This window comes from Rousettus aegyptiacus, unplaced genomic scaffold (genome assembly GCF_014176215.1).
Source record: "Rousettus aegyptiacus isolate mRouAeg1 unplaced genomic scaffold, mRouAeg1.p scaffold_m13_p_17, whole genome shotgun sequence".
Classification (NCBI taxonomy): domain Eukaryota; kingdom Metazoa; phylum Chordata; class Mammalia; order Chiroptera; family Pteropodidae; genus Rousettus; species Rousettus aegyptiacus.
Window position 1 is genome coordinate 25,112,412 of NW_023416292.1, and position 23,988 is coordinate 25,136,399.

At 61.4% G+C, this 23,988-nt stretch overlaps 3 protein-coding genes across 13 annotated transcripts in view; 1 reads left to right on the forward strand and 2 right to left on the reverse strand.

Annotated features, from left to right (window-relative positions):
* Positions 1-3,752, forward strand: part of ASH1L (ASH1 like histone lysine methyltransferase) — an 83,674-nt gene extending 79,922 nt beyond the window's left edge. For all 8 annotated transcript variants that reach the window (XM_016166148.2, XM_036234817.1, XM_036234819.1 and 5 more), the window contains 2 exons: positions 770-1,071; positions 1,350-3,752. In XM_016166148.2, the coding sequence (XP_016021634.2) occupies positions 770-1,071; positions 1,350-1,441 (394 nt within the window). In that variant the 3' untranslated portion in view covers positions 1,442-3,752. The remainder of the gene's footprint in view (positions 1-769; positions 1,072-1,349) is intronic.
* Positions 3,753-5,508: 1,756 nt separating this feature from the next.
* On the reverse strand, positions 5,509-14,039 carry RUSC1 (RUN and SH3 domain containing 1). 3 transcript variants are annotated; one of them, XM_016166154.2, is made up of 11 exons: positions 13,952-14,039; positions 11,883-13,307; positions 11,198-11,608; positions 10,111-10,209; positions 9,899-9,975; positions 9,617-9,791; positions 9,424-9,529; positions 9,196-9,242; positions 8,103-8,649; positions 7,453-7,581; positions 5,509-6,182 (listed from the first exon to the last, which is right to left on the reverse strand). In XM_016166154.2, the coding sequence occupies exons 2-11, from the start codon at positions 13,219-13,221 to the stop codon at positions 6,014-6,016; spliced, it is 3,099 nt and encodes a 1,032-aa protein (XP_016021640.2). In that variant the 5' UTR covers positions 13,222-13,307; positions 13,952-14,039; the 3' UTR covers positions 5,509-6,013. The 3 variants fall into 3 exon arrangements, with proteins under 3 accessions (XP_016021640.2, XP_036090715.1, XP_036090716.1); XM_036234822.1 differs by lacking the exons at positions 11,198-11,608; positions 13,952-14,039 and having other exon boundaries at positions 11,883-13,465; XM_036234823.1 differs by lacking the exons at positions 11,198-11,608; positions 11,883-13,307; positions 13,952-14,039 and adding an exon at positions 10,477-10,863.
* Positions 14,040-14,751: 712 nt separating this feature from the next.
* FDPS (farnesyl diphosphate synthase) lies at positions 14,752-22,706 on the reverse strand. Of its 2 annotated transcripts, XM_016166162.2 has the most exons (12): positions 22,558-22,706; positions 21,944-22,046; positions 21,531-21,745; positions 21,292-21,451; positions 20,096-20,236; positions 17,096-17,176; positions 16,874-16,996; positions 16,443-16,531; positions 16,273-16,345; positions 15,677-15,754; positions 15,453-15,587; positions 14,752-15,001 (listed from the first exon to the last, which is right to left on the reverse strand). In XM_016166162.2, the coding sequence occupies exons 3-12, from the start codon at positions 21,707-21,709 to the stop codon at positions 14,801-14,803; spliced, it is 1,260 nt and encodes a 419-aa protein (XP_016021648.1). In that variant the 5' UTR covers positions 21,710-21,745; positions 21,944-22,046; positions 22,558-22,706; the 3' UTR covers positions 14,752-14,800. The 2 variants fall into 2 exon arrangements, with proteins under 2 accessions (XP_016021648.1, XP_016021649.1); XM_016166163.2 differs by lacking the exon at positions 21,531-21,745 and having other exon boundaries at positions 22,558-22,704.
* Between the last annotated feature and the right edge of the window lie 1,282 nt (positions 22,707-23,988).

Below are 23,988 nucleotides of genomic sequence, written 5' to 3' on the forward strand. Positions count from 1 at the left end.
GTCTCGGGGATGCGAGGGTCCTCGCGTGGAGCAAGGGCACCCCTGCCCGCGCAGCTGCCCCCTGGCCCGGACTTCCCCATGGAGGAGCCTAGTGTAGAGCCAGCGGCAAGGGCAGGTTTAGGTTTGAAGGATTGGAGGCGGAAAAGAAGAGGATTTGGACAGAGTCAGAAAAGCCCCTTCTTTAGGTTTCTACAGGCTTCCCCATGATCCCAGGGCGCGTCACCCCGGGGGCTGCGGTCGGCGGGGCAGCAGGGCGGCCGGGTCGTCGTGCCCGGCTCCTTCCATACGTGGGAGGCATTCTCGAATTAAGCACGGAGGCTTCTCTTCGGGTCCTTTTTCCCTTGAACGGGGGCACAGCAAGTGCTTTTCCTCCATCAGTAGCTCACCCCGCAGGCAGAGCGCTCAGTGAACGGCGCAGAGAGGTGCAGGAGACGCGCACCTCGCCCGGCATGCGCCCGCGTCGGGCCGTTGGTGTCGCACGGCTGTGCGTGGCTTCTCCGTGCCCACGGAGCGGCCGGCCAGGCTATGCGTGGCTTCTCCGTGCCCACGGAGCGGCCGGTCAGAGCCAGCCGAGCGGTGTTCCCGCTCTGAGGTGGGGTGGTTCATTCAGAAATAACAAGGGGGGCACCAAGACAGGTTCCCTAGCCCCGAGCCACGGCGCTGACTGCCGGGCTCTGGTCACAGCCGTCCTGAGGCCTTGGCCCATCGTCCCCTCCAGCCGCCAGTGACCTGCTCAGACTGACTCCAGGTTTGCACGTCCTTCCGGCAGGTCGTCCTGGAAGTCCGAGCGCGCAAAACCTCCCCTGAAGGACCTGGGCCAGGAGGACGATGCCCTGCCCTTGATCGAAGAGGTCCTGGCCAGCCAGGAGCAGGCAGCCGATGGGATGCCCAGCCCGGCGGAGCCGGAACGGGATGGGGCCGGAGCCGACACCAGCGAGGGGGGCCGGAAGCCGGAGGAGCAGCACCAAGAACCGCAGCCAGCCTGCTCCCCGGAGGAGCGCCGGCACAGCCAGCGGGAGCGGCTCAACCACATCCTGCTCAGCCTCCTGGACAAAATCCCTGGGAAAAACGGTGAGAGGGGTGCGGCTGCCGTCGGGGTCGGAGAGGACGGGAGGCGAGGGGGAGGGGAGAGCAGGGGAGGAACAACTTGCCGCTACTCGCCCGGCGTGGAAAGGGTCCTAAGAGGACACCGTCCAGTCGTCCTGGCAGTGCGGCCGGGGCGTGACAGGGTCTCCTGCTGACCTGGGGCCGAGGAAGGAGGTCACCACACGCCTGCCGCCGCTTTAGCACTCAGTCCGAAACAAGGGGGGCAGCTGGCATCTGATGAGCCTTCTTGGTTCTGTTTTCAGCCATCGACGTAACCTACTTGCTGGAGGAAGGATCAGGCAGGAAGCTTCGAAGGCGCACTCTGTTCGTCCCAGAAAGTAGCTTCCGGAAGTGAACCTCAGCCACGCGGGCCTCGGCCTTGGGACCCCGCGGCGCGTACAGCCCTGCCTCCTGTCCTCTGAGTGGACAGGGGTGGCACGGGTCCGTCCAGCAAGGGCACGGGGCCATGTTGGTGACATTAGGTACTTAGTAAACCTTGGAGCTAAGGGAGAGGAAGAGGAGGGTCTGTCTGACCAGCTCGGCTCATCTCGTTTTCCTCTCCTGCTCCACCCTGAGGGCTCGTGGGGTGCGGGGAGGAGGGGAGCATGCAGGGAATGACCGAGACCTTCGGTACGGCGCAGCGCTGCCCCTCCCCCGGCCTGGGCGTCTTGTGCCATCCTCTGACCCCACAGGCACTGCTCAGAAGCTGCTTCCTGTACCCAGGTGTAACTCAGAACCCACAGGGATTGACCTGGCCCCCGTGTGTCCTCCGCAGCCCGAGCGGTGGCCGGGCCTCCCCACAGGCCCCCGACAGCAACGGGCCGCACTCCCTTCTTGCTGACAGGTCAAAACGAAACATGAGTTGACAGCTCAAAGCACTTGTAACTGCTGCCCCCTCCCTACCTCTGCTCCCCAAAACGGAATCATGGAATAGGGCAGGCCCCCATGGGGTCAGAAGGGCACAGTACTTACTGTAATCACCTGTTTTAACCTTCACAATCTGCCAGACGTATTTCTTCTAGCGGAAGGCCAGGCCCCCGCCGGCACATGGGCGGTTTATGCGCTGTGGTTCGAGTGTGTCTCTGCTATGCTGTGCGAATGGAGATTCATTTCAAAGGAAAATCATTTTAAAACCTACATAAAAACGAACTCTAACCCCCGCCAAACGAAAGTCACTACATAGACTGTTGAACAGTATTCGCCTATCAGAGTATTTGCTGTGAGTGTAGATTAGCAATTGAAAACACTACTCTTGTTTTCTGAATTGTACAGTTTTCAGTGTCCATCTCTTAAAGAGACAGTGTGTCCTCCCCACCCCCAGTCCCGTCTCCTCCACCCTCCTGATGACTTCCTCGCGTCAGGGGGCTATCCAGGGTGTTTCCTTCCTTCCCATTCTCTTGGCCGGAAGTTCAGACAATGCTGTCTCTTTAAAAGTAAATTCGAAAAGGCTTTGCTTTGTTTTCTCTCAGACATACATACGCATATACGTTTTAGATGTTCTTATAAGAGGAAAGATGGTTTCAATGTGCCAAGCCGCGTGCGTGTACATATGTACGTATGTGTATGTGTATATATACCTGCCGCCCAACCAGTAAGCAATACGAGAGCGCGAGCCCCGTCCCCTCCCCCGGCTCTGGACCAGCGCCGCCCCGACTGCGTTTCCCCATGACGACGGCGCTCTGACCTGATGGGTAGAGACATTGACCACCTTCCATTCCATTGACTCTTTTTTTCTTTTCCTCCTTTCTGTGTCTATCTTGAGGGAAATAATTTAAAAAAATAATAAAAAAAAAAAAAAACAGAACAAAAGAGAACAGGGGATGCCGAAGATCCCCTCGAGCAGAGAAAACGCAGAATAAATATTTTATTAAAGAAAAAAGAGAATTAAGAAAATAGTTTGGAGTATTTTCTTACTGTAGAGAAGCACTGTACATTACTGAGAGGCCTGGGTATGAGATACTCACGTGTGGAGCTGGGAAAATCGCATGTCCGAGCCGTTGGCGTGGTTTCTTTTGGTTTGCATTTCAGGGAGCCAGGTGGGAGGGAGGCGGGGCAGGGGCACTTTGGGGGTCTCCTTTTAGTCAAAAGCAGGAAAGTGACAAGAAAGAGTTTAAAGTTCAATATTTCCTTTAATAGTGTTAAACACTAAAATTTTAAAAAAGACGAAAAAAGAAAAAAAAACTTTGTAAAATGCGAAAACAGAAGCAAAAGACACTACGCTCTGTCATTTTATCTTTCTTTTGTTGAAAGACTAAAAACTGAAATGTTTTTTAGACAATCAAATGTTAGGTAAGTGCAAAAACTTGTTTTTTCTTACTGGTGTAGAAATTAATGCCTTTTTTTATTTTTCGGTTATTTTATAATAACGAAATAAAAAGAACCCCCTAGCTGCCAGGCGGGTTTTGGTGTTTGAAATGCGGGGCAAAGCACTACATCACTGCAAATAGAGACAGTTAGTCTGCATGTCTGTAGGCTGTGTGATTGCGGAAAATATAAATGCTGCTAATATATTTCCTTTTTACAAAAGCATATCTAAATAGATGATTGTTTTGATGTTAATCTTTGTAAATTATGTATTACCAATTTTAACATTGGATGTAATTGCATAAAAAGCTTGCATCTCAATCCTTGAAAGTCTAGTATTAAATGGAAAAAACTTTTCCTAACTACAGAGTGGTGAGCTTGCTATTTTTCCCCCTTTCCTATTCTCCGTTTATCTTCCAGGATCTTCTCCCTCCTGCTTCCGGAGAGATCTTTTTAAAACCTCAGCATCAGCATCCTGGCCCCTGTGTGGGCTCCCGCCATTGACTGCTGGGTAAAGCCATCTCCTCAGTAGTGGGGTTGCCCTGGCCGGGGCCTGTCTGCCCACCCCATCAGCACCAAGAGCCTCTCCCTGTCCCGCACACGCTCCTCGTAAGCAGCCTCCAGGTTGGCAGTAACGTCAGGCCCCATTTTTTAGCCCGCCACGTAGACCGCTGCCATCGGAAGCAGGTCACGTGTATGCATGCATGCACTCAGTCTTCAGAGCGGCCTCTCAGGGGTCGAAGCCCACTTGACCAGGGTGGGAACTGAAGCGGCGAAGGAACTCGCCCGAGATCGGAGCTAGTCAGCCCTCGCGGAGCCCCCGGTGATTGCCCCCGGTCCGTGGGCCGGTGAAGGCACACCAGTCATTACCTTCATCCCAGGTGGGAGGGTCAGGACGGGCGGGGCACCTCGCCGGACTGCAGCTGTCCGTCCCAGGCAGTAGGGCGGAGCTACACTCAATGTCACAGCAGTGTGCGGCCTACTTTGTGATGTCCCGCGACACGGTCTGGGTGCACCTGCCTCACTGAGCCCGCAACGCCTCACTGGGACAGCCACCGCTCTGAACCCGGGCCCCGGGGACAGGGCCCTGGGGACGCGGTCCGGAAAGGGGAGTGCAGGGCGCCCCGTGGGAAACAAGCCATTCCTGGGCCCCGGAAAGCTGCGGCCCACACGAGGGCCCTGCAGACCGCACGTGGTGACGCGTCCGTCCCAGAGTGTGCTCGACGCATCTGTGCCTGTTCCGTAACCGCAAACATCGTGAAAATCCGGCCTCCTTTGCAGCAGTGACTAGCAGCGGCCGACACGTCACACGCCATACGCCGGAGTCTGAGGACTCCAGCGAACACAGCTGGGAGTTCCCGGAGGCGTCAGCCCAGGACACGCCCGAGATGCGGAGGTCGCGGAAGATGGGAGACGGGCAGACACGGGCGGAAGCAAAGCCGAAGCGAGGCGCAGGGCAGGCCAGTGCGGCTCTTAGAAATGCCAGGCAGCGCGGCGCGGCCTGGGCTGCGAAGCTTCGGCCCGAGGTCCCTCCCCTCCTGGCCCCGCCTGTCGCCGGCCTGGCCCCCAGAGGCGAAGGCAGACGTCAGACTCCCGGCGCTTCGCCCCAGCGCCCAGCTGCCCCAGCCGTCCCCCGGTCATGACGACGGCCTTCTCCTCCTGTCACCTTTGGGCCCCTGACGCTGGGCCGTCATTGGTGGGATTTCCACCACTGTGTCCTGGAAGCTCCAGACCATCTTGGCCCCTCTCGTTTCAGGAGGCTGAAGAGAACTCGTCATGCTGACGAAGTAACAGGTGTCAGCATGCTTTCCACCGGTCCTCCACCTCGGAGTGGTGATGACAGAGGGAAAGCTGGGGGGGGGGGCGGCACCCCCATGCTCCCGCCCATCGCCTGGGATGCGGAGCCAATGAGCCGTTTCCAGGGCAACTGGAGTCTTTTCCCTCTTGTCCCACAGCGGCTCAGCCTCCGTCTCACAAAACAGCCATCGGGTCTCAGAACAGAGGCGCAAGCAGGGGCCACTTCATTCTTCTGGGGACGGCGAGGACACCTGGGCCTCCCTCCCCTCCCCCGCAGCCTGTGTCCCGAGTCCAGCAGTGACCCCCGTGCACACACACACATCCAACTCCCGCACTTTATTAGGACAAAGGAGGAAAGAGGCAGACCAACACCACAGGCCCCCCCGCCAGTGGCCTCCGGACACCGGCCCCCAGCGCAACATGAGCACATGATAGATACGGGGGGGGGGGGGGGGGGGGGGGGGGGGACAGGGACACAGGGCACCAGAGGGCTTTCCGGCCCGGAGCCGAGGCGCATGGGCCGGCAGAGCCCACAACACGTGTCGGAGGGGGTGGGAGGGGAGGGGGCCCTTGTGCAGACGAGGAAGAGGAGGGGGCTGCGTGGGGGGGGGTTCCTTTCATATATTGGGAAGGAGAGCAGATCATAGCGTACAAGTGGGCGCGGGAGGAAAGCTCGTTTTACATAAGAGCAGAAACAGGAGAGGGCAGGAAGCGCCTGTCGTTTTGCTCTGCGACAGGGAAGATGCTCCTGGGATGGTCCGCTGACCTGGTCAGTGTTCACAGGCCACCCCGCTGGCAGCTGGCAGGCGCAGGGGGCGGGGCCGGCCTAGAGGACGAGCGAGGTGTAGCCCACGGGCACCAGCCCCTCCGCTGCGCCGCGCGCACAGCGGACCCAGTCCTCGTCCACGGTGGAGACGATGCGCAGCACGTCCCCACGCCGGAAGCTCAGCTGGCCCGGTTCTGCAGCGCGGTGGTCGCAGAGCGCGCGGACGGCCCTGTGGCGAGCCGGGGGACTGTGCTGGGGGGCGGCGAGGCGAGGCACCCGGCTGTCCCTGGGCCGCCGCTCCGCCGTGCGGACTGTCCCCTTGGTTCAGCTCAGGGGACACTGGGCTGGCTCCCGCCGCGCCGATGCCAGCCGGGGCCCCGGCCCTCGTGAGCCGCACGCCCACCCTTCGGCAGCTCACTAGATGTGATTCGTGCTTCTCTGGTGCTGGACCCAGCGTGTGCAAACTCGGTGGCTCACGCGCACCCTGCACACCAGCCCCTCCTGTCCTGGGCACTGCTGAACCGCAAGCGCCAGGGGTCTCACTCTATCAGTCACCACAACGGGCTTGCTGTCTGTCCCTCCCGCTGCTCCGGACACCTTCCTCCCCTGCCCCACGGCCTGAGGCCCGGCACAGGATCTCGTGACCTCCCCGCCCCCCCCCCTGCGGCCCCCCCCCCACACACACACAGCGGCCAGTGATCCTCGCTGCCCTCGGAAACACAGGCAGGGAGGTCACAAGACCAGACCCTGCTCAGACCCCGTGGAGGCGCCCACTGCCCCGGTGGAGGTCCAGCCCCCGGACGGCCCAGGCACTGCCATGGCAGGTGCCCGCAGCTCCTCCTGGTGGCCCCCGGGCCTCTCTGCCTTTGTACCCTGTCCCTTCTAGCCCATGCGGAGCCCACACCGTCACTGGGCCTTCCCTGCGTCCCCAAACCTGGGGAAGAAGCCCTGTCTATGGACTCGGCCTTCCTCTCCCCGGGCCCACCACACCGAATTTTAGCCGCTTGTTTATTCACTGGGGTCTTCACTGGACTTCACGAGCCCCTCGAAGGCGGCTCCGACAGATCTCCCCGTGCCCCGCCCCACCCCGCGTAAGGCCTGGAGCACAGCAAGCACCTGAAAAGTACTGCTGCGTGAATGAAACGTCAAGAAGCCTAATTCAGTGCATGAGAGACGCCAAAGGGAGCCAGAGCCCAAAAAAGCCCCTGGTGCCAGAGCGAGAAACCCCGCGGAAGGGAAGCGTGGTCCTCCCCGGTGCAGCCAGCGCGCACCTCTGTGCCCAGGTCGGCCTTTATGACGACCAAAACCAAGGTCCCTCTCCTCACAGAGCAAGAAGCGGCAGGCACACCGCTACCGATGGACGGGCCAACGGAGCGCCTCCAGCCCGAGGCCTTCCACACTACCCGCTCCGCTCTGGGAAGCCAGAACCGCGAGCTCGCGGGCGCATCCGCGCCGCGCATGCGCAGGCCGCGCGCACACCCGGCACCCCCGATCCTCACCTGTGCGTCTGCGCCATGCTGGGGGCTGAGGCCTCAAGCTCCTCGGCAGAGCAGGGGGGCTCGGGAGGTGCCCCCCGCTTCACCAGAGCCAACACACTCACTGTCGCAGGCAGCCAGCTCGATGGTCTCCTGGAGGAAAGGACGCGGGGGGGAGGGGGCGTCGCAGAGGTCGCCCCACCTCCAGAAAGAGACCCCAAGAGCCCAGGGCTTTGGAGGCAGGAAGAAGCTGAGGGGCTGCACGGTGCGTTAAAAGCAGTCAGGAGTCGGTCATGGGGCCCAGGGGCCTCTGGGGTGACTCGGGAGGTGATAACAAAATTCCCGAACACCAAAAACCACAGAAGGGACCTACGAGCCAGTGGGCAGGACAGACCCACTGGAGAGCGCCTGAGGCACCAAGGAGTGGACGGTCCAGCCCAGGCAGAGCCGAGCAGAGGACCAGAGAGTGGACATTTGCGGCTCTGAGGGCCAGACACACCGCGGAGAGCGCGTAGCTACGTCCACACCCACGACAGTGCGTTTACCGTTTTAATAGCTCCTGGCTGTAGAAAAACCAACAGCCAACGTCCACGCTCACTCTGAAGTTTCAAATTGGGGTGACTGGGGCTCTGGGAGGGGCTCAGAGTCAGGGTGGGGAGCAGGTACCCCATTACCTGGACTTCAGAGCTCCACTCTCAGTTTCGGCGAGGCCCCCAGGCACTCCAAACAGCCTCCCCAGCCAGGCGCCTCTGCCAGGTGCCGAGTCCTCCGTGGGCAGTGAGCTCTCCTGGGTGCCCCCGGCCGCAGACCCCTGACCCCTGGCGCCCCACCGGGGAATGGAGAAGCCCTCAGCGCCTCCGGAGGCATAGACCCGCGAGGCCTGGGTCAGCTGCTCCCACCAGCTGCCTGCTGTTTGGGGGGCCGAGGGGGCCGAAGGGCTGGGGGGGTTCTCCCCAGAAGCCCCGCGGAGGCTCTGGGCCAGCCGGCCCCCCCAGTGCAGCAGGGCCTGCACCGTCTGCTGCAGGGCAGGAGGCGAGCGGGGCGCGGCGGGAGGCTGGGGGTGCCGCAGGGGCAGGTGGTGATGCTCAAAGAGCAAGTCCAGGTGGAAGGTCAGCACCGACAGCGGCTGCAGCAGCAGCAGCAGCTCCGTGGACAGGGAGGGGCAGCCTTCCCGGGCCAGGGAGAAGAATCCGGTGGGCAGGTACAGCACAGACAGCAGGCCTGCGGAAGGGCCGGCGGCCATCAGCCCCTGCCTGGGGCCGAGCCCTCCCCGCTCCAGCCCAAACGCCCCCGCCCGCGGCGAACCGCGGCCTAGAGTGGGAGACCTGTGGGGAACGAATGGTGACAAGGGCCAAGCAACGGAAGGGAGGACCTGAGGCCGTGGCAGCAAAATGGGGGTGGGCGTCAGCCTGGTCTGAGAGTGGGCATGGGACCCCACTGAAGGAGAGCCCCAAGAATGAATGAAAGTAACTGGGTGGGTGGGGCACTTTAGGGAGAGGGAAGGAACAGAAAGGAAGGCTTGCAGGACCAGGGGAAGCCCCAGTCCTGGGGACAAGGGAGAAGGTTACAGTGAGGATCACGCCCTTGGAGGTCACAGTGAGGATTTGGGTTTTCCCTGCTATGGGACTCCTTGACAGAGTTGTAAGCAGATCAGGGGTAAAGATTTAGATCATTCTGGCATCACTGAGAACCAGCAGACCGAGCCCTTCCCTTCCGCTCCTGCCTTGTAGCCTAGCAACCCCATCCTCTCCCATTTGAGCCTCTGACCTGCATCTTCCTGGAGACTGGAAAACCACAGTTCCAACTGCTTTGTGCTGGGGGAGGAAAGAGCGGGCGGAGCTTCAGGGAGGGGGAGGACTCCAGCCCCCTCCGGTGGTGGCAGCAGACGAGATTGGAAGAGGGCCAGCCTTCCCACCTGCAACACCCCTGCGGTGCCCAGGCGAGGGGCGGCGGGGCCAGGGTGGGGGGGGGGGAGGCGGAAAGAGAGCCACTCACTTGAGGAGGCCCAGGATGAAGGCGTGGAAGCGGCTCCGGCTGCTGCTCAGCGGGGCCAGGCGGCTGACCTGGCTATACAGCGTGCCCAGGGACTGAGTGCCACAGCCTGAGGACACGGGCACTGTCAGCCACGCCCCAGTCCTGCCACAGTCCCAGCCCCAGTCCCCGCCTGGTCCCACGCGCTCCCCTGCACCTGGCTTCACAGACGCCTCCACCACGCTCCAGGGGCTGCTCCTGCGCTGCCCAGTGATGAGGTCTTTCTTGAAAGGCTTCAGTCCATCAGCCACCAGGGCGTGGAGGGCCGGGCAGAGGGTGGTCAGCACCAGGTGCCCCACGTCCGGGCTCAGCCGGCTATCCCCCAACTGGGCCTGGAGGCAGTGCAGGGGGCCTGGGTCCAGAGATGCCGCCAGTCCCCTCCCCGCCAACTGTTCTGGCCCCTAGATGTCACCCCACACCCTCCCACAGACACCTTCACCTTCTGAACCAAGTTCCGGGCCGCCCCAAAGTGCGAGATGATTTTATCCACTGAGGCGCTCACGGCTATCAGGAGACCTGGAGGGGGGGGATGGAGAAGCATCAAGCCCCCTGTGGCTTCCCGGTGTACCCAAGGGACTTAGAGATGGTTAATGCAATCTGACCCTTAGAGAGGAGGGCCCAAGCCAGGGGTCCTGAGGCAGGGCGACCTACCTTTTTTCTGCTCCTGGAGCTGGCCTGTCCCACTCTGGGCTTCTGCCATCCACAGTCGCTGGGCCCCGGAGACGCCGGCGAACGACCAGGAACTACGGACTGGGAGAAGGGAAGAATGCGGCGACACTTACTAAGGGTTACCCCAGGACTCCAGGCTTCTCTGCACAGGTCACCTCCTGCGACTCTGCAGCGCCCCCGCCCCTGAACAGTCTTGGGAGAGGGGACACAGGGCTGGGTAGAGCACGGGTCAGCTCGACCCCGGCGCCCCCGTAGTTAGGTCCCGCCCCGATCCCAGCACGCGCCGCCCCTCTCCGCCGGCCCTTCCCCGTTCCCATTCCCTTCCTCGGGGCCGGGCCGAGATCCCACCTCCTCGATCGCGGAAGTCCTGCTCGCACCAGATCGGGAGGTGACAGGCAAAGGAAGGGAGAGGCACCCTGTGCCCTCCCCAGGCCCTTGTCCCGCCCACGGAGACCCGGGGAGCACGTGGGGTACCCAGACCAATGGAAAGACAGACAGACGGGAATGGGAGGAGAGACGGGGACAGGGGACCCAGGGACTGGGAGGCTAGAAGGCGCCGGGAAGGGGAAACTCGGGTCCCGCAGCAACATCTCGGTGGATGGCACCCCCGTGGCCCACGTGGGGCCGGCCTCGTGGGGACGGCGTGCTCAGGTCCTTTTCGGCCAAGAGGCTCCGGGAGCCTCACCCTCCACGCTTCCCGACCGACGTGGAGGTCGGGCCCAAACCACACTGGCCAGGGAATCCACAGAGGGTGTTATCCAAGGTCTCTAACAATAAACTTGCTGGACCGCCCTAAACTCAGTATGGAAGCTGGGCAGGTCCGCGTCCACTACGCCTGGGCCTCGAGAGAGAGGGGCCAGGACGCGCGGAGGGGACAGGAGCAGCCTCCCCTCTGCCCAGGAGCGAGTACAGGCTCCCCAGTACTTCCTAGGAGGCGGCCCCAGGTCGAGGGGCGGGGCCGAGCCAGGTAACCCGGGAAAGCACCGGAACGTAAGTGTGGGCGGGGCTTAGGAGTGGGCGGGACGGCCGCCTGGGGCGTGGCCTGCGGAGCCGGCCGTGTCCGTCTTACGTAGCCTGGGCGGAGGCGGCGGGCTCCTGGTCCAGCGAGGGGCCTTCGGCGGACGAGGTGGCGGTGGCAGCGGGGGGACGGGTACCTGGCGGGGTGGGGGAGCCGCGGCAGGGAAGGTGCTACTTCTGGGGAAGAGCGGGGACAGCAGCAGTGCCAGCTCGGGGCTGGCCAGGCAGGGGAGAGCCCCTCGAGCCGGAGGCGAATAGGCTCCCACTGGGGACAGGCGGACAGGCAGCAGCTGCTCCTCTGGGGGACTCGGCGCCCCCAGCAGCCGCAGCCCGGCGCCGGGCCAGCTGGCCAGAGGCGCCAGGAGCAGAGACCCAGCTGCGCCCGCGCTCCCACCCTCCAACAGGGGGCGCCCGTCGGCCGAGAACCGGAAAACCAGGGGCTGAGGGAGCAGGAGGGGACGGGCTGCAGGCGGGGTTGGCCGGGTAGGTGCGGAAGGGCAGGAGGGCAGCGGGACCGGCAGCCAGGCAAGGAGGGGCGGGAGAAAGAGGGAGCAAAGAGTTAGTCCCGTCGCCCAACGACCCACCCGGTTTCCCTTTCCCAGAGCGCTCCCTGGTAGAAGGGGACGAGGCGGACGGGCGACACAGAGCGGAGGGGAGACGGGCCGCGCTGTAGGCTTTGGAGGCGTGGGCGAGGCCGAGGCCCAGCCCTCCTCCCGCCTGCTCCTGCTGCCCCTTACCCTCAAGGCCGGCCTGCGCGCCGGGTTCCTCCCGCTCCTTCGCGGCGGAGGCCCCCTGGCCAGCCGCGGGGCTGGCCGCCCTGCCCTCCTCCGGCTGCCCCTCCGCTATGGGCTGCAGCCCAGGTCGGTTCTTCTTTCTCCGGGGCGGGACGGGTGGCGGTGGGGGCCGGGGCGGGACCAAGGCCCAGCCCGCTGGTGGGTCTCGGAGCGGGACTGGCGGGGGTGGGGCCCGGCTACGCGAGCGAAGTTCCTTGAAGGTGGTGACTTCCCGGGCAGGCGCCGCGGAGCCGCCCAGAGACGCGGTGGGGGGCTGCTCAGTGTCCGGCGAGAACACGATGAGCCAGTCACTGCGGTCTTTCTTGGCCTGCTGCACGAGGGGCAGCCCCGGGCCCCGCTTGCGCTTCTGGGCCAGCTCGTGGAAGGACGTGATTGTCCGGTGGGGCACCGGCTCCTCGCTGACGTCACTTCTCCATCCCCCATCACCTTTCCCTGCCTCTGTTTTCTGGCCGGAATCAGCTATTCCCGTGTTGGTTTTCCTACCAGAGTTGGTATTCCCGTTGATTTTCCAACCAGAGTTATTGTTCTCAGTGATTTTCCAGCCAGCTTCAGTGTTCTCTGTGTCGATTTTCCAAAGGGGGTTGATTTTCCAACTGGGTTCGGTTTTCTCGGCGTCGGCGTCGATCTTCCCCTCATCCGCCTCTGGGAGCTCGGAGGTGGGGGGCTCCAGCTCCCCACCCTCGTCCTCTTCCTCTAGCCCTGAGGAAGGGAGGTCCTGGCAGGTGGTCAGGGCGTTGCAGTTGGAGTCCAGGCCAGGGCCTGGCGGCGAGGAAGCTCCGGAACAGGAATCGGGAGAGCAGCAGAAGCTGTCGGGAGAGCAGGTGCCAGGGTCCCCGGAAGCCAGTGGGGCGCCCTGCTCCGGGGGGATGATGCTGCGCTGCGGATGGACATCTTCGTCGCCAGGGAGGTCGCGCGAGTAGACCGAGATGGGGGACTCATCAGGGCTCAGATCAGAGCAGGAGCTGAGCGAGGACGAGCAGCCTGGGTCCGAGGGGGAGGCAGCCCCCTCGTCCTCCTGAGCTGGGCCTTGCCGGGTCTCTAGGCCCGGCCCGTGCTCCTGGCAGCATCGGCAGGGCACCGCTGGGCTGTTAGAATTGGCGTCCACCAGGGTCCCGCTGCAGGGGCCGCGTCTCTCCTTGCCGCCGGTATCCCCTGGGGGAGGGGATGTGCTCAAGGGCCCCTCTCGGAGCTCAGGACGGCGAGACAAGTGCAGGCCCAGAGAGACGTGCTGGAGGTGGATGTGGTTGAGGTTGCAGAGCAAAGCCCTCTGAGGGGACAGCATGGTGCTGGCGGCGACGGGGTGGCCTCTAGAGAATCAGGCGGGCCGGGCCTCTCACATCCGCCTACCTGGCAACCGCAGATGCAGACCTAGAAGACAGGGATGGTGAACCCCAGCCAGTGAGGGTGCGTGCCGTGGAAAGGACACCGAGGTGACTGACGGCTGGAGCAGTCCTGGGAAGGCGCCGGCTTCCTAGGACAATATTCAAATGAGATGCAAATGGCCATCCACTGGTCTCTAGTTTCCTCTGCAGTGTTTGCAGGTGGAGTCGGCCGTAACCCCCCGGGAACGGGGCGGGAGGTCAGAGAATGCGGCTGCGCTCTGCATCTCGGTGGAGGTGCGGGGGCGTGGAAACGGATGCGGCTCAGAATGGACCCGGGTCGTCTCTGCCGCAGTCGCCGCCAGAAGCAGCGGCCACGGGGCCCCCGCCCGAATGCTCCGAAAGGGGCAGCGGACGGGTGCGCGCCCCGCTGCCCAGCGCAGGGCAGGGCCGGGCGTGGGGGGGAAGGATGGAGCATCCCGAAAGGCCGGCCGCGGGGCTCCAGCCTCGGTGCGCCTCCACCCTGCGGGGACCCCGCTGTGTCGGTCCATTCTCTCCACGCTTGTCTATCATTCAGCCACCACCCCGCCCCTATTCATTTTTACTGCCCCCTCCCCAGACCCACCCTGCGCGCCCGCACGCCCGCCCCAGCCCGCCCCATTCATCCACACCCCTGTGCCGAGCCCTCCTCACCACGGTCCTCCTGCAGCCGCTACCGCCTCGGGCTCCGCGGCTCCCCGGTCCCCGCCCGTCCCCGCAGACTGGAGGGGAGGGGCGCCGGGACAACCCGCCAGCGCTGCGCAGCCGCGCCCCTTCTCGCGTGGGCGTGGCGTGGCTCAGACCCGGCCCCCAGCGCTTGACGTCTTGCTTGCCAACGCCCTGGTCCGTCCCGCAGTTTTCCACGCGCCTCAGCCTTCCGTACGAGGGGACTCGGGAGCAAGCCTGGTGTCCACGCAGCCGCCGCCACCCTGGCCGGCGGGAGCTGGAGCGGAGCCCGGGGCTGCAGGACAGCGGCCTGGGAGAAACACCCTCTCGCCGGCCTCCTCCTCACACCGTGGGTGAGGGAGAAAAAGGATTCTGGCCAGGTCCCTTGTTTGCGTGGTTTTCTCCAGGGACTGGCTTCCTCCCACACCCCAGATGTGCAGTGCTGTGAACTGGTGTCTACATTGTCCCAGTCAGGGGGTGTGGGTGAGTGCACGCTTGGTGGGGGTCCTGTCCCTGGTGGGCTCCCCACCTTGAGCTGCCCGGTGGGGCTCCAGCCACTCACCAGGCGGGTGAGCGACCGACCTGGCTCTTAGTCACCTTCCTCTGTGCACGTACAGCGCACACTGACCTCAGCGTCTACTCTAAGAAGTGTTTGAGTCTTAATTAGAACTGGTGATGATTTTTGTGAGCAGAAATACGCCATGAGACCGCAATTGTTGTTTCTGTCAGTCAGCCTGTGCTGACACGGGCTGTGTTAGGGTCGCCCTTCCCAAGAACCATGGACAATGAGCAAGAACTCGTGTCGTTTATTGAATCTCCTGCGCCGCGGCCTCTGGCTCATTTCCTGCGCTTGTAGAACTTGTGTGCCACGTCCAGGAAGATGGCAGGGGGCAGGGGCGGGCCAAGGTCCTCGATGAGAGCCCGGATGCGGTGGTAGCTGTCCTCCTCGTACTGTGCGAACACGGCCGGCAGGCCCATCTCCTCGTAGAGCGCCTTGACCCGGGCCACCTTCTCGGCTTCCTTCTGCCCATAGTTCTCCTGGAAGGCGTGGCAGGCGGGAACACAGGCTCAGCTTGTCTCCAGCGCCTGCAGGTCCCCTCCACGCCCCACAACACTTCCAGTGACGTTCACGCGAGTCCTGCCCCCAGTTTCCATCGGTGTCTAAGCTTTGGTCCCCTGCCCCATCCCACGTGCTCAGATACCCTGCCCACGGCCTCCTCCACCCCAGGGCTGTCAGCCTGGGCGCTGCCCATTGGGGGCAGATAATTCATTGCTGTGCGGCGCTGCTGTGTGCACTGTAAGATGTGCGGCTGCACCCCTGGCCTCCGCCCACCAGACACCCGCTAGTGGCACCAGGGCAAGACATCAAGCTGTGACAACAAAAAATGTCTGCTGCCACTGCCAGGTGTCCCGGGGGCACATCGCCCCCACTTGAGCAGCACTGCTCTACCCCCCCTCACGGGCCCGGGCTCCGCAGTCCCCTCGGCACCTGCAGGACCTGGCGCTGCTCCGGGGAGGCCCGCTGCAGACACTGCACCACCAGCCAGCTGCACTTGTTGTCCTGGATGTCAGTGCCAACCTTGCCTGTCACACTGGAGTCCCCAAAGAGGTCAAGGTAATCGTCCTGGGCACAGAAAAGGAGGAATGAAGATGCTCCGAGGCAGGGCGGGAGAACGGAGCGCTCCCCTTGCTGGCGCCCCCGCGCCCTCCGACCTGGATCTGGAAGAACTCCCCCAACTCCATCAGGATCTTCTTGGCAGTGGCGTGCTCCTTCTCGCCGTCGATGCCCGCCTGCAGCGAAAGCGCGGCGGTGAGCCCCGCGCCAAGGCACCCCCACCTTCCTCCCGCATGGTCGTGCCCGAGGGCGGCCCCAGATCCTCTCTCCCTACAGGCACCTGGCTTCCGTGACAAGGTGGCCCAAGCTCTACCCCACTGTTTTTCAGCTGGGCCTTCCTACAAGTCACAGCAGAGTGATGCATTCTGGGGGCCCTGATCCTTCTTTCTGATGTTTTTGCCATTCCCAAGTTCTCTCAAGGTGAAAAGGCAAGTTGGGAGAAGCAAGGTCAAGGGGGACAGCTGACCCCACGGGCACCTGCGGACCCAGTCTTCGCCCTCCCCACGCTCTGATGGAGGGCCACTTCCCCGCCACACACCTCATGAGCCCTTACAGTCTGGGGGGGTGGGGGTTCACCCTCATCTTACGGCTGAGGAAAGGTCGCACAGCCATTCAGTGGAGACACCAGATTGTCCTGTCCCCTCCTGTCCAAAAGGCCACATCAGTGGGCAGCGAGGGGAGGCGAGGCTCTTACCATATACATGGCTGCAGCTACAGGAAGGTAGGCAGTATAGAAAGACGTCTTGTACTTGACGATATTCTTATACCTGAGTGGTGGGGAAGATGACTCCTCAGAGGAGCAATGCCCGCCAGGACACACACACACCCCCCCCCACCGTCCGGGTGGTCCCCACAGTCCCTCACCTCTTTTCAGTGAATCTTGAGAGATCCACCTTGTCCGGGGGGCCTGCGGTGATGTCCAGGGTCTGTCCGATCTCAGTCTGATAGGTAGTCTGAGCAGGAAGACAGCCCACGAGCTGGGCTTTCTCTAGGACTAGGAAACCCCGAAATCCTGGGCCCTACATCCCACCCCCAGTGACAACTGGGCAGGCAAAGAGGCAGCGAAAGAGACGGCCCCAGAACTCAAGGCCCATGGTTACAGCACGCACGCATGCGCAGTCCTTTCTCGCTACCGGCTCCAGCCACACCGGGGTGGAGCTCCCTTCCCGCCAGCACCGCCCCCCTCACTCTCTTCCTCTTCCGGGCAAACCCAGTGAGGTTTCGGGGAGAATGTCCGATGGAGGCCGCGGCTCCCGCGAGCACCTGGGGGCACTGAGCCGCGGTCTGTAGCGCACCTGTAGGAACAGCTCCACCAGGTGCAGGTAATAGGGCTGCTCCCGGCAGTACCGCTTCAGCAGGCGGTAGATGCACGCTTCCAAGAGAAGACCATCGTTGATGGCGCCCAAGCCAATGTCTGGCTGTCCGGGACACGGAGGAAAATGGAAAACCTGTCACTTAGGACGCCTCAGGAGGCTCCCGGCAACCGCTCCCTGTGGCCTGCCCCACGCCCACTTTACCTTGCGGTACCAGCAGAGATGCCCCCGTCGGGTGATGGATGAGTCCATGATGTCGTCTATCACCAGAAAGAAGCTTTGGAGCTAGGAGGAGGAGATGGCATGAAACCCTCGGGGCTCCTCCTAATTGTCCCTCCCACCCTAGGCTTTTGGGAATTGCTAAGAGCTAGGGAAGAACAGCAGGGCAGGGAAGCCGAGGACAGTTCTGAGCCGTTGGGCTCGCACTGCCCAGACGTGAAAGGGGACTAGAGCGCTCCTGTTCTCTGACATCCCCAGACGAGCAGCCTCAGGACCGTCTGGTGTCAGCCTTCACATGCTGCACACCTGCCCACACGCTCAACGACCCGAGAAGTAAGATTTCCTCAGGCAACTTGACTTCGCATGACTAACGAAGCAGAACGCTGTCCCCATGCTGTTCCCGGGCCCTCTGCGTACACACGCCAGTGTCCAGGAGCAGAGCCCTGCCTCAGGAAGCTCATTTGGGGGTGCAGGCCTGATGGACGGAACTGCAGTCTGACTCCCGGGAACTTTCACCCACGGGCCTCAGGCACCTCTAGACGTCCTTACACGTCGGCAAAGAGCTGATGCCACCCGCCAGACGCTGCCTGGCCCTGCTGGTTCCCAACGAGACTCCACTCGGAGGCAGGGACGCCACCCTCGGTGTTCCCGAGTCCAGCCAGGCGCCTGTCCCAGAGCCAGGGTGTCATAATGTTCCTCTGATCGGCAAGTAAAAGAACGACACGCCCTGCCCTTCCCCATGGCACTCCTCCCCGTTGGGCTACACACTCCGGCCCCTCGAAGCAGCTTTTCGAGACATGGTTTTGAATCTTCGCCCATCCTGACCTGTGTGTGTCCTAGGGCCCCCCTGCTCAGAGAGAGCACGTGACGCAGCCCCCCGGCTCAGGTGTGACTGCTGGGAAAGGGCCAGGCTCACCCAGTCTCTGGGGAAGGAGGCACCCGCCTGTCCCTTGGCCTCTGGCCTCATCCTGGGGTAGGGTGGGGCCTTCCACGTCGGAAGTACATGTTTTACTGACGCTGTTTATTTGGAGTGGTCTGCTGCCTTTCCCAAGAGTGACTGCAAAGCCCTCTGGTTTCCACCGGGACTGTGCCCACTCTGTGGCCCCCACAATCTCCTCTGGCCAAAGTGACTCTGGCCCAGCCGCACTTTCTATTTATTAGGCGAGCCCTGGACATGCCGACCTCATCCGAACTCGGAAGCTAAGCGGGGTCGGGCCTGGTGAGTACCTGGATGGAAGACCCCCTAGGAGGACCAGGTGCTGTAGGCGTTAAAAAAAACCACATCAGTGCCAGAGCGCCACCGATCAAGTCCTCAAGAGCCTGCGGGCTGTTCGACAGTCCTTCCAGGTCCTCCCGGGCCTGGGCTGCAGTGGGAAGGCCACAGCGGAGACCAGCCACACGCCCGTGCCGTGTCCTTGCGGACCCCGCCTGAGTGTGACCTGAGGGATGTCCACTCCCACATGCAGCCTTGAGCCATCCTGCCTAGTGACAGGCCTACACTTAAAAATGCAAATATTGAAACCCTAACCCTCAGGAGGCAGGGCCTCGGGAAAAGGGAACTCACAGAGCCCTCACCCACGTCCTCCACGTCTTCCACGTGGGGAACCAGCTGCGAGCCAGAAAGCTGGCCCTCGCCCCACCATGCTGGTACCTTGACCTCGGACTCTCAGCCTCCAGAACTGTGAGAAACAAACTTATTTTGTTTATAAACTACCCCTTCCTTGGTATTTGTTTAACAGCCCAAAGGGACGAAGGCGGAGGTGATAATGGTGTTGTGGTTACATGGGCAAATATCCTTGTTTTTAGGAGGTAAATAGTGAAACGGAAAAATAAGAGGGTGAAGGACATGGGTAGAAGGAGAAGACAGAAGCGGAAATTATAACTAAAATCACCCAAGTCAAAACGAGGGTGGGCACTCAAACGGCATCGTGGAGCAGTGACAGCATTTTAGCCGTGTTTTTAAAAAACATGCCCAGGTGAACCCAGGTGCAGCTGATTCTACAGGTGAGCTGCTGGCCCTCCGGTCCGCACCTTCCATGGCCCCACAGCTCTGCTCCCCTCCTCCGCCCTTGCCTGTCGCCTCCATGTTCATGGGCTCCTTAGCCCCTCCTGATCCCTACAGGGACACCCCTGTCACAGAGAGAGCCCTATCCCTGGGTGATGTCATCGTCCTTTACCTCCTCGGAGTGAATCCCATTCTCCAGCCCCATCTCGCAGGCTTCAGACTGGCATTTGCAACACCCCCTGGGCACAGCTCCGCCTGCTCCACCGGTACCAAGACCACAGCATGGCCGACTGCGCTCCTCACCCCGCCCTGACTGGAGGCCCCTCCCCTTAGTGCCACCCGCCATCCAGCAAGCCCTGAGCGTCTTCCCTTCCAGAGTCATTGCTGCCCACTTCAGGGCCGGGCACCCCTGCCAGCACCCAGTGCCCCTGTCACTAATGAAACCCTTAGCCCAGGCCAGCAGACACACCTTCAAGAGCCCAGCGAGCTGGGTGTAGGGGACAAGGAAACGCAGGACGCAGAGCACAGCGGCGCGAGACGGGCCCACGCAGGACGGGCCCAGGCAGGAGAGCACCGGGCGCCGGGGGCGCGACTGGAGGCCACCCGCCCACTGCTGCTGCAGGGGATCTGGACCCACCCAGATCTGGCAATTTTCCAAGTGATGCTAGAAATCTGGGCTTTTATGGGAAATCTCGTCTTTGTTACATTTAGGAGACTTAATTTTAAAACATTTTCGAAAACTATCAGTGGGCTGCTTGTCTTCAGTCTCTGCTTAAGACTAGTCTTATGGAAAAACTGTCACTGCTCAGCGGATTGTTGACACCTCTGTGCCTAGTTCCAAGGCCCTGGCCCACAGGTAGTCTGCAGGTGAACTAGGTACCTGCTGTCAAGAGAGGTCCCCGCATTTGTTAACCCGGCCCCATGCAGGGCACCCCACTCTGGTGAACCTCTCCTCCCCAGCCCTTCGGCATGGCTCTCACCATCTCCACACACCAGCCCACTACCAGGGCCCTATAGAAACTCGCATCATCCAGCTTTCCCGGCTCGGCCAGCGCCCGGTATGTTGCCATCACCGTCAGGCCCCGCTGATACTTGCCGCCGATGACATTGTACTCCAGGACCTGCAGGTGAGAGCAAAGGCACAGGACGTCAGGGCCCACAGAGCAGAGCCGGACTCTGAGTTCTCCTTTCCCTCCCCTACTCCTCCTCCAAGGAGCCCCGGGAACGGCTACTCCCTGGTTCCCTCCCCCGAGTCCTGCAGCACAGCTGGATGGCCCCCAAGGACCCCAGGCTCTCCCTCTGCATGTGTACCTTGGTAAGTTTAGCAGCGCACATTAAACCCTGCTCCCAACTTGAACCCAGGAAATCTGCACAAGCTGTGGGCGTGGCCGGCTCACCCAGGCTCCGCCCATGCCCCCTCCCCTAGACCTCACAACCAATCCCAGCCTCCTTTCCCAGCCACCGCCTTCTACCCACAGCCCAACCTGTCTGCAGATGAAAAGCCTCTCACTGTATCAAAGACAAGTCCCCCTCCCACCAAGTTGGTCAGAGGAGAGCTTGGAGGGGACCCAGGTTGGGGTACCCATTCCCCTCGGTTCCAGTGGTGTCTCCTGCTGGGACCCCTCATCTGCCGCCTCCCTGCTAAGGACCAGATCTAATCCGGCTTCCCTTTCAATCCCCATGTGGGTAGAACCTCCTTTACCCTGGTTCCCCTCAGGCAAATGAGACAGCGCTTAGAAAAGAGGATTACCCCAAAAGAATAAAAGCAGTTTAAGTGCCGAAGCCACGGCCCCTGTCCCACAGCAGGAGTTTCTGAAGATCCACTAGCTTCTCTCAGGCCGGTATCTGACTGTCTTCACCCTGTCCCCAAGGTGACACCTTATGATTTCTGGACACCTAATTTCCTTTCTCAACAAAAGACTTATGAGGTGCAAGGCCTTCACCCCCAGGGGTCTCCACCCATGCAAAGCAGCGTGGGTGGCCCTCCAGAACCACAAGGCAGGACAATAGGTGAGGAAGCTCACCTGCCCGGGCACAGGCCCTTCCAGAGCCGACCTGGAGTCACCCAGGTAAAAGCCTGCCCCTACACCTGTCAGAAGTCCCCCCAAAGCCACAGCTGGATCCCACGCATACCCAGAGTGACCAAAGATTCACTCGTAAGGTGCAGGTCCCTCACCTGCTTGAGCCGGTCAATAGCCTCCTTTATCTCTGGGTGTCCTATGTCCTCAGTCAGCACCTTGACGATCTCTGGGAAACCCTGGAGAAAATTCTGCTTTTCTTGCTCAAAAGCATCCAATTTCTGATCTCCATTCATCCTGAGGGAGGAGTAACGTGCCCTGAGGAGAAAAGAGAACAAGTCAGAAACCTGATCAGGCCCTGCCCTCCCCAAGGCCCACACCCACCAACCACACTCACCGAGGCTCTTTTGTCCACACTTGGCACCAGCAGCCAGCACTGGGCCAGGCCCCCAGGAATGAGCTCCCATACAGGGAGGGCCGCCGTAGGGTACCCAGCCACCTCTCCCGGTGCACCCAGCAAGGGGCTGGCAGCAAGAAGACCCCCACAGACCTCAGCCAGCGGGACAGAGGCATCATGTGGGGGTGACATAGGGAGGAAGCACCAAGCACTCCCTGCAGGGGCAAGCACCAAAGGCAGATACTCGGTGGCAGCTCCCCAGGTCACCCCCACACGCACACCCCTAGCCCCTTTACTTCTGGCCCCTGGCCCCACCCTCTGCTGAACTGAGCCAGAGAGCATTTACAGAAAGGAAATGCAGCAAACCAAAAGGACAGCCGGGCGGCCGAGACTCCACCACTGATCGCACTTACGATGGATGGTTAGAACTTAATGCCACCTCACGTTATCCTCGCCGGCCAATTCCTACTCCAGGAAGCCTCTGGGATTGCTACTCTCAGCTTCTTCCTCCAAGTCCTGGAGAAAGAGCAAAGTACCTCAGGGCTAGGGACTGAGAGGACCCTTAAATAGCCCTATTTTATAGGTCAAAGTGAGGTTCTAGGAGGTAGGAAGATACGACGGCAGCGGCAGCGCCAAGTCTAGAACCCAGGTCTTCCCTCGTAGGCGGTGCAAGGGGTGCAGGCTCGCCCCAAGAAGAGAAGAAATGGAGCCGGAACCCCTGGGTGCTACGGCCATGTAGCCTGGGGCTGAGACTGGGCGCCAGGACAGCGGAGACAGCCCCAGAGCAACGCCGGGCGAGGAAGGAGGGCGCGCTGTAGAGGAGTAACCCGGGATCGGGTATCTTAGGGATGCCTGGAAAGCTCACGACAGAGCTCGGGAGTTTCCGCACATCCTGAGGGTCAGTCAGTAGGGCCCATCGACCTCAAACACGGGGAGCACTCTGACGCAACAGGCGGGCCCCCTGTGCTACAGAGGTAAGGCCGAAACCCCACCCGCAGCCTCCCATCCCGATCCACGCCTCTCTCACCTGCGCCTGGATGCCGGCTCACGGTCCAGGTTTCCGGTTGGGTATTCTTAAAAGACTCACGGCTCCGCGCTCAGCCACCCGGGGCGAGTAGTTCTTAATCCTCTTTCGCCCGAAGCAGGAAGGCCTCAGCGGACTGCAATTCCCGGCATGCAGCGGGAGGGCCCCGACAACGCCACCGGGCGCAGGCTGGGTGGGCGGGGCCAGGCCGCGCTGATTGGCTGCTTCCCCTCGTACGAGCATGAGGCCTCGTAAGGACGACCAATGTGTGACGCTCCCATTCGTCAGCCTGAAGGAGCCAAGCCGGGCCGAGGGCGGGGTGGCGCTGGGGCCGCAAGGGCTGTTCTCCGGCGGTGCTGTGAATGCCCTCCACTGTGGTTCCTGGCTATCACCTTTCGTAAAAATTTGGTTTTCGTTATCTTTCTCGAAACTGGCTTCCCTGATCCGTTCACTGAGGATGACACCATGAGATCATGTATGTAAAGTACTCAGAGCATCATCTGGAAGCCTCAGCCCTACGCGCACGCGACTGAGCCCACCGGGGCTTCACCCCGTTGGCTCTTTCTCTGCTAACGTGGGTCACAGTACTTTGACCCTTAGGGAAAGGTTGCCTGAAAGGCTGAACGACTTACAACACAAATGGATGTCATCATTATGGGACAAGAAAAAAATTATTGTTTAAAAATAAGTGGTGCTACCAGTACTATTTCAACATCCTAAAAGTTTTAGTCAGTTACAAGACAAAAAGAAATTTTAAAACAGCCGAATTGGAAAAGAAGTTAAAATATCTGTATTTCACAGATGATATGATCCTATATATAGAAAACCACAAGAAAGTGGGGGCTGGGCTGGGCCTGAGAGCCTTTCCAGACCTCCTGACGGCCCTCCTCTCCTGGGCTGAGCCGGCTGGCTGCTGACCCTGACTTTCTCAGACCACAAAAGACAAGCCAGCTGGCCACTGAAACGGCTAGGAGCCCCTCTCTCCTGGAGTTGTCCCCCGTCAGCCCTGGCAGAGCAGGCTGTGCCCCTCGCCCCGGCCTCCACACGCCCCCGTTAGTGTCCTCCCCCTTCCTCAAAGGGTCGCTCGCTCTCTGGTCTGCTCTGGGCTTCCCACGACACCTCTGAATGTCCCTTACCTGTACACCTTTGTTCCCCTTTTTCTCTTCACGCCCCCACGTACCAGCCATGGAGCGGAGGAAGAAAGCAGCACCTCGGACCTTGACATGTGGCAAAGAAAGGAAGAGGCAGATTTAGGGGAAAGGTCCACAAGCGCCACAGGGGTGTCAGTTGTGAAAAGTGTGCAGACTGAAAGCCAGGTAAAATAGATTCTGCGGCTTAGACCTTGAAAAGCTTGAACCCAAGTATCCGAGCCAACAGGGAAAATTCCTGGTGACAGTTCACTGAGATCACGTGGGCGCGAAAGTAAAACGTTCA

What these genes read in the sequence shown, in the direction of transcription:
- RUSC1 (XM_016166154.2), bottom strand. Translation starts at nt 13,221, where the DNA reads ATGCTGTCCCCTCAGAGGGCTTTGCTCTGCAACCTCAACCACATCCAC. An exon ending in AGTGGAGCTCTGAAGTCCAG is followed by an intron (nt 7,582 to 8,102) that starts GTAATGGGGTAC and finishes CCTTTCCTCCAG; the next exon opens with GAGACCATCGAGCTGGCTGC. An exon ending in AGCATGGCGCAGACGCACAG is followed by an intron (nt 6,183 to 7,452) that starts GTGAGGATCGGG and finishes GGCTCGCCACAG; the next exon opens with GGCCGTCCGCGCGCTCTGCG.
- FDPS (XM_016166162.2), bottom strand. Translation starts at nt 21,709, where the DNA reads ATGATGCCTCTGTCCCGCTGGCTGAGGTCTGTGGGGGTCTTCTTGCTG. An exon ending in CTATTGACCGGCTCAAGCAG is followed by an intron (nt 20,237 to 21,291) that starts GTGAGGGACCTG and finishes TCTCACCTGCAG; the next exon opens with GTCCTGGAGTACAATGTCAT. An exon ending in ATCTCTGCTGGTACCGCAAG is followed by an intron (nt 16,997 to 17,095) that starts GTAAAGTGGGCG and finishes TGTCCCGGACAG; the next exon opens with CCAGACATTGGCTTGGGCGC.